This window comes from Humulus lupulus, chromosome 3, assembly GCF_963169125.1.
Source record: "Humulus lupulus chromosome 3, drHumLupu1.1, whole genome shotgun sequence".
NCBI lineage: Eukaryota > Viridiplantae > Streptophyta > Magnoliopsida > Rosales > Cannabaceae > Humulus > Humulus lupulus.
Genome location: NC_084795.1, coordinates 42,754,441 through 42,766,506, shown reverse-complemented (window position 1 = coordinate 42,766,506; position 12,066 = coordinate 42,754,441). Strand labels below are relative to the sequence as shown.

Genomic DNA, 12,066 nt, shown 5'->3' with positions numbered 1-12,066 from the left:
ATTAAGACTATGTATTATATATTATTATTATAATGATATTGTATAATATTTAAATTTATATTAATGTAAGTATTAAATTTCTAGTGTTGTATTAAATATGATTATCATAATAATATTTTATAATATTTGAACTCATATTAATATAATTAGTAAAAAATAATGATTATATATATTATTATCAAAATAATATTTTATAACATTTAAATTTATATTAATATAATTATTAAATATCTAATCTTATATTATATATTATTATAATAATAATGATATTTTATAACATTTGAATTTGAATTTGAATTTACATTATAATATTTGAATTTATATTAATGTAATTAATAGATATATATTTTTAAAAGTATATTTCGTTAAATATTTATTTTATTCCGTTAAAGTTAACAAAACAAATCGATAAAACTAATCATTTCTATTATCTACACACTTAGAAGAGATTTACCAAAGTAAAACTATTCTCTTGTTTATTTCGTTTGCGTTTCCATCCATTCTCTTGTTTAGATTATTTGAAGTTTAAAGAACTTGCTAGTAAATAACTTTTTTATTTATTTTTGGATTTATACTTTTTTGGACTCTGTGTTTTGTCACATTATCTGTTTGGATCCTGTGTTTTGACAAATTATTTTTTGGACCCTATTTTTGTAAAATTGTTAAAATAGAACCAAAAACTCAATTTTGATGAAGAAAAAAATTGAATATAACAACATAGTTTTTAAGCAAAATGATTTAATTTTGTTCTAGATTGTTAGTTTGGTAAATTATTTGTGATTTTAGTAGAGAAAACATTGACCAAAATCAAGTTTAAGGTTCTATTTTAATAATTTTACAAAATATATGTTCCAAAAAGTAATTTATCAAAACACAGAGTCCAAATAAGTAATGAGACAAAACACAGGGTCCAAAAAAGTATAAACCATTTATTTTTTTTATTTTCCCTTGTTTATTTCTTATGCCTTTTCATCCATTTTTTTGTTTGGATCCTTTATGTTTGGTAGAGAGGAGAGAGGGGTGGATGAAGATGAGTAGAGGGAGAGAGATGAAGGGAGAGAGAGAATCTCTTGTTTGGTAAGAGAGAGAGATGAAGGGAGAGGAAAGATGGAGGGAGACCTTCTCCCTCCAAACTATTAAAATTCAATCCTCTCATTTTTGGAAGGATTCAATAAAAAGTCAACAAAAATATAGAAAATATCATTATTGTCATTTTAAAAAAGTAAGAAATATTTATGTTACAAATAATAATATAGTAATTTGAATAATTATTCTCATCTCTATCCTACAACTTCATCATTCGTATCAAACAGCATAAAGAAAAATTATTATTCTCTCCATCCATTATAATCTTCATCATACATAAACTCTTCATTCATCCTATTTCATTTCTTCCTACCAAACATAGTCTAAAATTGGTCGTTGGTGCTATGTTTGGTGTAAGTGAAGATGGAGGCTTTGGATAATAAAAGTCTTATCAAGATTATACATAAATAAAATTAAGGAAATACTAGTCTACTCTACAGCATAAATAAATTGCATAATATATTGTACATCAACTACTTGTTCAAATCACTCCATTCAATTATACATCAACATCTAAGGAGAAGACAACATGGTGGGAGCAAAATGGATCCTCACATAAAAATTCCTGGAAAAATATATTATCTAAAATTATATTTCAAATAAATGCAAGGCCTAGGAAGAAATTAGAGTAGTAGACAATTTCACATGGACCAACCATATTAACATTCCAAATTTGCCCCTTACTATTACCAAAATTCAAAATACAAGAGTAGACTTGAGACTGAGAGTATATGTAGTTGTAGTCGAGAGATAATGGCTTTGCTTGCTCTCGGGGCAAACGCTATGAAACTTGGTTGATAAGTCACCCAATGTATTATTAATTTATAATTATTTTATTTTTATTACACTAATTTCTAGAAAAAATGTATTTTATTATATCACCCTCCAAACCAAAGACAACCCAAATTTATAAATACTGTATACGTTTTGGTAATTAAGTATCATATAATTTTTATTTTGGTCTAAATTTGCGAGCTAAGAGAGAGAGAGAGCGCTGTTGTCCTTGTTCATCGTGTATAGTTATGCAAATTCGAGGGCGACTTCTTCAACAGAGGAATAGCCAGCCATAGCCAATAACTATAACAATAACCACTGCAACTGAGCCAAAATCATGGCCAACTTCTGGGATTTCGTTCCTTCTTCTCCTCCTCCTGCCTTCACCTCCTTCTCCTATGGTTCCTCCCACGACTTCTGGCGGGAAAACGTCCATGGGGGTTGGGCTACTCTCCTTGCTCTCCTTCTCATCTTGCTCTGGCACTTTTCTAGAAGATTTTCTTTCCAATTTCGTTTTTCGTCTTCTTCTTCTTCTTCTTTTCCTTCTTCTTTGTCTTCGTCGTCGATTCTCGCCCCGCCTTCTACTCCCGCCGCCGTCTCGACTTCTCCGACTCCCCAATTTGGGTAAACTGACTTTGATCGATTCAATTTTGTCTTTTATTAATCTGGGTTTGTCTCAGTTCTTTTAAATTCATTATTTTTATTACTGGGCTTTCAATTATTCACTGGATTACTTTTACTTTCTTCACCAATCTAGTTTATGCAGTATAGGTTTTGTATGATTTGTAATGTTTTTCACTGTTCAATATGAAATCTGTATGCTTCTGCCATTTTTCCAATACCAAAAGAAAAGAGTTGAAATTCAAAGAATTTATTGGTTGAAAAGGACTATTGACACCATTGACATCATGAGCGGTAACCACATTTTCACATTCATATCTTTTAACAGTGAGTCTTCCATATTCATAATATATATATATATATGTATATTCCAAATTAAACTTCACTGAATCATTTTATGTGAAATTTGAAAAATTGTTAACTAACTATGATAATGTGCACGAACCCTTTGCTCATGTTACCCTCATTTAATATCTGTATTTTGAGTTTACAATTTTCTTTGTTTGAGTCTCTAGAGAAAGCGATTTCAGTTATTGCATTGATATTTGATGCAAATAGTCTGTCGTAAAGCTCGCATATTAGCTGACAGTGATTGCTATCAAGCCATTGACAGTATAAGATTGAGTTTCAAGAACCTAAATTATAGAAAGAAGTAATCATTTTGGCATTCTGATGATTTTTTTTAGGTTTAGCTTCTTGCCTTCGCAACAATGTATATGTGAGATTTTGAATAAAGAATTTAAGATCATGATATTTATGTTAATCGAGTAATTAGATGGAAAAAAGAGATAGCAGAAGTGTAGTTGTTTGTTTATTACTTTTGATTTATCCAGTGTTGAAGTATAGTTTATTCTATATTGTGATAAGTTGATTTGACGGTGAGGTATCTTCTTGTGATTGCGTTGTTGATTTGTTGGTTGAATATGGTTTTGCAGGATCTCAGAGATTGTCTCGGATGCAGATTTATTGTTTCTGGTGAAGAATTTGGACGAGAAGAATGGTGAGAATGATAAGTGGGAGAGTGTTGTAGACAAAAGAAATGTTCATCTTTCCTACAGTGCTAAATGCTGCAAGTCTAAGGTTAATCCCCAATTCAGCTTAGGTTTTGGTATTGAGATTCATTTAATGAATTCATCCCTTATATATTCAAATTTAAGGATACTGTTACAGATACATTTTGCAAATCTGACAATGATAATAAGGAAAAAGAAACCAAAGCCTCTCATTTTAGTTACTCGTTAACAATTAGACAGGTGAAATAAACTAAAGAAAAGTGACATACAAATAATCACATGACAAGAGGATTTATTTCTAATCAAAGGAAAAAAAAACTCTTGTTTTCCTGTATGATTATTAAAATAAGAGTTTATTATTATTTTAATTTGAAAAAATCCTCTTCTGGTGAGCATTTGTGTGTCACTTTTCTTATAGTTGTTCTGTCTGTCTAATTGGTAATGAGTTAATTGGCTGGTGTTGTGATTGATAATTTTAATTTATTCATGCAAGTACTTGCATTGAAGTATTATTTTCTCCGGTTAGACAAATAAGTTTATTAAATCATGTGACTCTTTTTGTTTTCAGGATGTTCCCTTGAAATACTTGAGTGTTACCGTATTCGAGAATTGCTCTACTGAGTTATTGAGAGACTTCTATATGGACAATGATTACAGAAAGCAGTGGGACAGAACAATTGTAGAGCATCAACAGTTACAAGTGGATGAAAACAATGGAATAGAAATTGGCTGCACAATAAAAAAATTTCCACTCTTGACACCTAGAGAGTATATTTTAGCCTGGAGATTGTGGGAGGGCAAGGATAATACATTCTACTGTTTCATTAAGGTAATTTTTACCCCTAGTCTTAAGCCTTAATGTAAATTACTGCAACTGAGCTATGAGCAGATCTTACACACACATATATAAGAAAGAGATGATTGCATTAAAAAATCAAGAAAAGAGCACAGAAACAAAGAATGGATGGTGAAGGACAATGCTTCAATGGCTTAAGAGAAAGAAAGCCTTGCACTTACTAATCTAGGGCAACCAAAGGCCAATCTCTGAGTATGTCTGACTAAAACTACTTAATTTATTTATTTTTTAACTGAAAGCTATCTAGAAGCATATATTTGCTTTCATTAAACAAAACGTTTTCCAAGATTCTTTTACAACTTCTTAAGCATGAAGACGACCCTAAATCCAAGGTAGTTGGGAGCAAAAATCTGAACTTTATTTAGAGATAAACCACTAGCTTTTCTCTTACTTTCCACCAAATATAGATTGCTCTAAAAAGAGCCTCCACAATTATTTACTAAACATGTTCAATTTTAGCCTCAGGGTGATAGAGTGGCACCACTTTCCTAATTAGGAAAATTAAGTCTGTGATTAGAATAAGCAGATATATTACTAGTTTGTTATAACCTTTTTTGGCTTTCTGATTGTCTTTTTCACTCCATTTGGAGAATTTAGTTACTGATGATTTATTTATTTATATATTTTCTTTATATAATTGTAATGACAGGAATGCGAACATCCTATGGCACCAAAGCAAAAGAAGTATGTTCGTGTCAGTGTTTTTAGATCTGGTTGGCAAATCAGAAAAGGCAAGTCTCCAAATAGTACCTATCCATCATTCTTAATTGTCCTTTAAAAAGTCTTGTTAAGAAAGAGACGTTTGCTTTGTGCTACTTTCATTTTTCTGCAGAAGCCTTGATAAAATTAGTTTTGAACCGCACAGTTGAAATGTAAATCATCTAATGAATTAATAATTAGCAAGGGACTCTTTTTGCCCGGTAGTTTTTTGATTCCAAGCTTCTTACTACAGTTCCTGGTAGAAATGCATGCGAGATCAGAATGTTTCATCAAGAAGATGCTGGTTTAAATGTGGAGATGGCAAAGTTGGTTTTCGCAAAGGGCATATGGAGTTATGTCTGTAAAATGGATAGTGCCTTACGAAAGTATCCTACTGTCAGACATCCTCAATCTTCTTCCGTTAGTGCTGTCACTTTGATTAAAAAGGTTAGAACATCCTTGAACTTAACCTGCCTATTTATTTTTTTGTTCCTCATACCATTTCTTGGTTATGGATCTTGTTCCTGTTTGTAATGATGCTGGTAACCTGCTTTAATTTTACTTGAGTTGCTTAATGTGGTTCCTTTATTTTTTTTATGATAAATATTAGTTCTATATTGATGGTTAGTGTTTGTCAGTGATGTGGCTACTCCTGGGTTTTGTGCATGTTATAAGCTTGCTGATCCTGAATAGTTTTTAGGTAGACAGCAATGTTACATAACTCGATGGTGATTGTGGGATGTTAAAATGGTTGCTTTAATCTTTTGGTTGTAATTGTTGAATTTTGGAGGGTAAGGAATGGTGAGAGAAAGAATAGAGCGGGTGTAGGGAGATTACAGGAGGGGAGACTGAAGTTGATCATCTATGGTGTCCGTTGGAATCACACGATGGTATGAAAATTCAACCATAAGGACCATTAATATAATGGAATTGAGAAAATGTATAGCGAGGCCCAAGGATGCTTAACCTAACACAAAAAAAAAAATTAAATAAATATGAACAATAGAATGAATAATTAACGTCTGGTTTAGTTGTTCCCACTCTCCCCTATTTTATATCCTCCCTAGTCATGCCTGTTTTGGTTAGTCGACCCTCAGGAGAATATTAACATATTTATCTTTCTTTTGTTTACTTGACTGATGCTTTCTTGTACTTAGGTTCCACCTGGATTAGAAGATACAGATGATGTGAGTGTGACCTCAGAAGTAATCTCAGCATCGAATACTGTTCATGGATCAATTATTGTCGAGCAAAGAAAATTATTAATGAAACCATCAAAGAAAATGGTAGCAAAGGGCTTGCTGCTTCTCGGGGGGGTAATCTGCCTGTCTCGTGGTCATCCTAGTTTGGGTGCTAAAGTTGCTATGGCATGCATCTTGAACAAGCTGAGGAAACGTGGTGCTTCATCAACGCAAAGCAATCAAAAGTAGGTACATGACCCTGTTGCATTACAATAATGTTGCATGGCATAGTAAAGTTTCCACATGCAACTGCCACCATAGAAGTCTTGTAGTATGCTCTTTCTAATGAGTGACACCATCTCTTTGCGAATAAAGCAAAGTGGAGGAAATGGAAGAAGGTGGAAGAGGAAGAGATGGGTCCATATTTGTTAAGAATGTTGTAAGTGATAGAATTCTGTTACTTCTCTAACGGTTTTGTAAATCTTTAAGTGCCCTGAAGGGATGGCATAACTGATAATAAGAAAATTTCTATTACTAATTGCTTATTTACCAACTTATTGCATTTTAGTGGTGGACAAAACTGACCAGCCTGGCTCTTTTGGGATAGAGATGATATCATGCGGTCTCTGAAAGTAGTTACTTTACAGGCCCATTATAAATTTTTATGCTTTAATGATCTAGCCAGGTAGATGGTTGTGTTATTTCAGCTGGGAAACCGACTAAATCTGACCAGTTTCGGTTGAAGCTTGTGTAAATTCCTAAATTCATTGACAGTGAAGACTCTTCCCATATTGCGAGTGTGGGCTCAACCGACACCTTCCATGAGGATGAGGGCATGGTGTAGTATGTGACTAAGCAGTCAGAAGCAAGGGCTCAATGCATCAATGTTAAATGCTTTGTTTTCCGTTTATTTATTCATTAATTCAATTTTATTTTTTGTTATTTGCTTTTTAAGTCATTAGTTTGGTGTGCTTGTAAACCTATCTATAAAATGCCAATGGTCGTAGTAGATGATGGGTTGTGAATTTTTGAAGTTCCTGTAGAGGGTTTTAAGGTGGTGTTTGGTTAGAGGGAATGAAAATGAAGAAATGGAATGGAATATGCATATGAATAAAATAAATTGATAAAAAAATTATTAATTTTTTTTTCAATCTGGTATTGGAATGATTTTTCTTTCTATTTTCAAATGAACTAGCCATTCCACCAAAATGGTGTAAGAAGCATTTTACTGGAATGATATTTCAATATTTTAGTGGCATATTTACTTGAGGTGAATGAAAATAATGTGTGTGGTAACTAGTAGCCTTTCTTGTTCACATGTTTACTAAAATAAAAAGTGAGAGAACATGTGAATTAAAATAAAAAATGAAAGAACTTGATAAGAAGGGAAAGAATGAGAATGATTATCCTTCAATTATCTAAAGAATGTCATTTAGGATAAAGACCTTTATTTTTGTTATTTTATATTTTATAAATAAAAAAATTGAAAGAAAATTTTGTCCTTTGAAAATATATATTATAAAATAATTACTTTATATTTCAAAAAATATAAATTAGTCAATTTAAGCGTTTCAATTACGTTTCCTGATGATAAAATGATAATGATTTTTTCATATTTATTCCCATTAATTTATTTTTTGATTCCAGTTTAGTAAACGTGCCATAATGATATGTTTACTTAATGTGAATGAAAATAATTTGTGGTAATGATTCTCATTCACATGTTTACTAAAATAAAAAATGTGAGAACTTGATACGATAATGAGGAAAATAATGAGAATGCTTCTCCCTCAATTATCTAAGGAATTATATTTAGGATAATAGCTTCTATTTGTTATTTCTTTTATAAATAAAAACAAATGAAAGACAATTATGTCCTTAGAGAATATATCTCACAAAACAAATACTTTATATTTCAAAAGGGTAATTTAGTCAATTTAAGTATTTTTTATTACGTTTCCTGATAATGTAAACAACATAAAATGATTCTAATTCTCTTTCCGAATGACTTTAGTCAAAAACATAATACAAATAGTGATTATGATTCTTTCATATTTTATTCTCAGTCATTTCTCCATTGATTTATTCAAATTCTGATTACATTTTAGTAAATGTGTCTTAAAATAGATCCAAACAATGGAATGAAATGAAAATTGATTTTATTTCATTCCATTACCCCCAACCAAATATCACCTAATGTCGTAGGGGGTTTTTGGGCATCGTTTGCATGTTTTTGCCGTAAAATTTACCCAAATGAAGCCACCACCAACGAAGATTTTGAGGTATATATTATTCTTTTCTAATTTATAATTAAGTGAAATAATAGAAAATTATTTAGGGAGTTTTACATTTATATACATAGTTACAAAAGTTTTTACAAAAATATATTCAACAAACTTATTTACACATATACCGATGCCACATCTGCACGGTATACCAAAATCCAAAATATTTTTTGAAATTGGAAACAAAAATTGGGAAATCTCGCTTTCTAAAATTTTCCATTTTTCAGGTTTTAAAAAAGCAACATTTTTTGTTATTTATGATGCTAATAAGATACTAGTCGGTTACCTTTTCATAAAAATATTTTTTTTATGGACTAAAAAACTTCACTTTAAGATAACATTATCTCATATACATTTTGGTTACCTATTTTGATTAGTTACTTTTAAAACCACGATTTCATTTTAGGTTATATCATGTTGTCTTGTTGTTTAAGATACTTTTACGTTATCTTTTTTTTTATCGCAACATTGACATTACATTCAAACCTATTTAAGAAAATAATGAGTTACAATAAAGTATAGGAACTTAACATATACCTTATTAGAGAAGTTAGTATAATTAATTTTGTTGGTAATGTAATTGATGCTATGATGTTTAAGATGCCATTTGGTTTCCTTATAAGTTTTTTTAGAAACACATCGAAATTGCTCTATAACATATTCTTATTTAGAATACCATATGGTAACTTTTAAATATAAAACAACAAAATATTTTATAGTAACCCATGAAGTTTGTTCGTAAATATATTGAATTTTGTTTAAGTTTAACGTTTGGTTACTTGTTTGTAAGGGCAACTACAACCACAAAAATCATTTCCGTGTTGGTTCAACACCAAAATGGTGAAATTTTAGCATAATATTTTTTTTCCATTCCAACCATAACACTAAAAGTTACGAAAAAAATTCTTAATTATTATATTATTTTATTAAATAATAACAATTATTATATATATTTGTAAATATATTAATATTAAAAGTTAAAAAAACACAAAAAAAAAAAAAAAAACTTTTGTTGTAGCTACTCATCACAAAAATGGTGAGGAATATGCAGTTTGGTTGGAATTGATTTGGTGTGAAAACAACACCAAAATTGTGATATGTCGTCTACCTTGACAAACTATAAAAGAAATTAAAATATTACTTTTGATTCTAGTCATCTTTTCTAGCAACAGTGAAAAAGCATATACTTCTCATATATCAAAATAACCACATTGAAGAGTAGGCCGCGATTGTACCACTATTGAGCCCAACCGACTAGCGGTGTGACCAAAAAAGATTTTTAAAATCAAGGAAAAGAGAGATAAGATAGAGAGAAAGGAAGTGTTTAAAAAAAGTGGTTGATGGGGCGTTGATAAGGAGAGAGAAAGAGGATTTTTTTTTTTAAAATCAGTATAGGAAAGTGTCAGCATTTGTGTAAATAAAATTGGACTCGATATTTTTGTAAATAAAATATTTTTTTAGTTAATTGATAAACGAGTTTTAGGCTCATTTATGGACTAGATTTTAGGAAGGTTTTAATTAGTTTAGGGCTATTTTATCGCATATTTATGCTTGTTTGTTCATGTTTCAGGTTTTTGATGTTAAGACGGTGAAAAGAGATGAATGAAGTAAAAGTGGAAGAAAATGGAGCAACTTTGGAGAAAATCGAGTCGTTTTGGAAGCAAGGAGTCGTTTTGAAGGCTTTTGTTTCTGTAAATAGCGCTACAACACTATTGTAGCATTACAGCGCTAGTTGGCTAGTTTTTAAGGGAATTCATCTTTGTTATAAGCGTTGTAGAGCCCAAAACCTAGCGCTACAGCACTATCAACACAATTTTGCAATTTTAAGCCACTTTTAGAAGGAGAAAACGGTCTTTTCACTTGGGAGCATTGAAAAACTATTTAAGTGACACTATTCTGTGAATTTTAGTAGCCTTGTTAGTTTTGTTAACCCTAGATTAAGAACAGATTGTTGGTTTATTGATTTCTAGATTTCTTCTTCATCTTAATTCCTTAGGTTATTTTCTATGCACAATTATCTGAATGTTATTCTCATTATGTTATCTATGAACTAAATCCTCTATCTAGGGGTTAATGTAGTCGCTTGAATTTTAATTTAATTTTATTATGATGTTCTATTGATACTTCTTATTTATTATAATATATATGATGCTTTCCTAATGCTAGTAAATATTTTATCATTATTTGCTTGATTTATGATTTTGATTCAAAACTCGAAAGATGCGAATTGAATATGCTATCGTTATATAGACATAGGTTACATATTGGACGAGAATAGCTGTATGAGTTTATCACAGAGATATAGAAAACTTGTATATAGGTTGTGTTATATTATTTCATATAACATAATATTAGATTAAATAATGTGACAAAATGTGATTTGTCACACCTTGTAACATATTATTGAGAGTCACAAAAATTAGACACATGTGTGTCCCCAAATGTGACATATTGTAGAGTTACAAAATCAGTTACAAATTTGTAACTCCCAAATATTACCCAATAATGTGTATATTATATGTTACACATTTGAGATTGGATTTCATAAAGCCATAATGAAATATGACTGTTGGAGACATGTTTTTAACTCCCAATAGGTGTTTGGAGGTTACAAAATCATGTGGGAAAGGATTTGGGATGTTTTGGAACGATTTGGAAAATGATAATTTTTGTGTTGAAACTAGGCTGTGGCCGCGGCCACTGTCTTTCCTTGGCCGCGGCCTGGGGGACAGAGGCCAGTGGCCGCGGCCACTGATGATCCTGGTCGCGGCCAGTGAGGCTGACAGCCTATTTGGATTTTCAGTTTTTTCCAAATTGAACGGTTCTAACATCCCAAATAATTCTCAAATCTCCATTTTAATTCCATAAACATCCAATTAAACATTGGTAACAGCCATGGGAGTTGGTGGAATTTGAAATTCAAAGGGGTATCTCAAACTCTATAAATAGGAGCCTAATGCTCACTTGTAAGACACACAATTTTCCATCCACAAAGTACTTGGCTGCAAAATACACCATAGAGGCTTGATAATTCCAGAGAGCTATTTCTTAAAGAGATCCCTTAGTGCTTAGAGAATAGGGGGAAATAAGCTTTTGGACAAAGGTTTTGAACCTTGTTCAAGTTGGTGATCCCTACTACTCTACACTTTGGTTGTGTGAGAGTTTGTGTTTTTCCATTGATCTTTCTATTCTATTGTTCTTCTTGTATTATTAGTGTATTGAGTTTGTAATCATCTTCTCTTATTCCTATTTACATATTTATTAGTATCTTTTGTTTTAAGGTTTTAGTTCTTATAATTCTCTTCCTTCTCTTATTTCTATTTATTTGTATTTTGAGTAATTGAGTTGTAATATTTATTTAATCAATTACCTTGTCTATTGTATTCTTTGCATAGAGTTGTATTTTGGTTTTTTCCACATTTCCATTGAGTATAAATATATATTCTCTAACAATCAAAAGCTTAATTTCCTTTTCAATGGAAGGAGAAACCATGGAGATCATACGAGGATCCAACTTTGAAAAGATGGTAAGATAAGATTAGAAGATAATA

General features: G+C 30.9%; 1 protein-coding gene across 1 annotated transcript; it reads left to right on the top strand.

Moving 5' to 3' along the window:
- The first annotated feature begins 1,895 nt into the window (after positions 1 to 1,895).
- On the top strand, positions 1,896 to 6,768 carry LOC133822594 (uncharacterized). The gene is made up of 6 exons (XM_062254972.1): positions 1,896 to 2,484; positions 3,417 to 3,561; positions 4,063 to 4,323; positions 5,000 to 5,081; positions 5,303 to 5,496; positions 6,207 to 6,768. Exons 1-6 carry the CDS (start codon positions 2,198 to 2,200, stop codon positions 6,477 to 6,479), a joined length of 1,242 nt encoding a protein of 413 aa, XP_062110956.1. The 5' UTR covers positions 1,896 to 2,197; the 3' UTR covers positions 6,480 to 6,768.
- Positions 6,769 to 12,066: the final 5,298 nt, after the last annotated feature.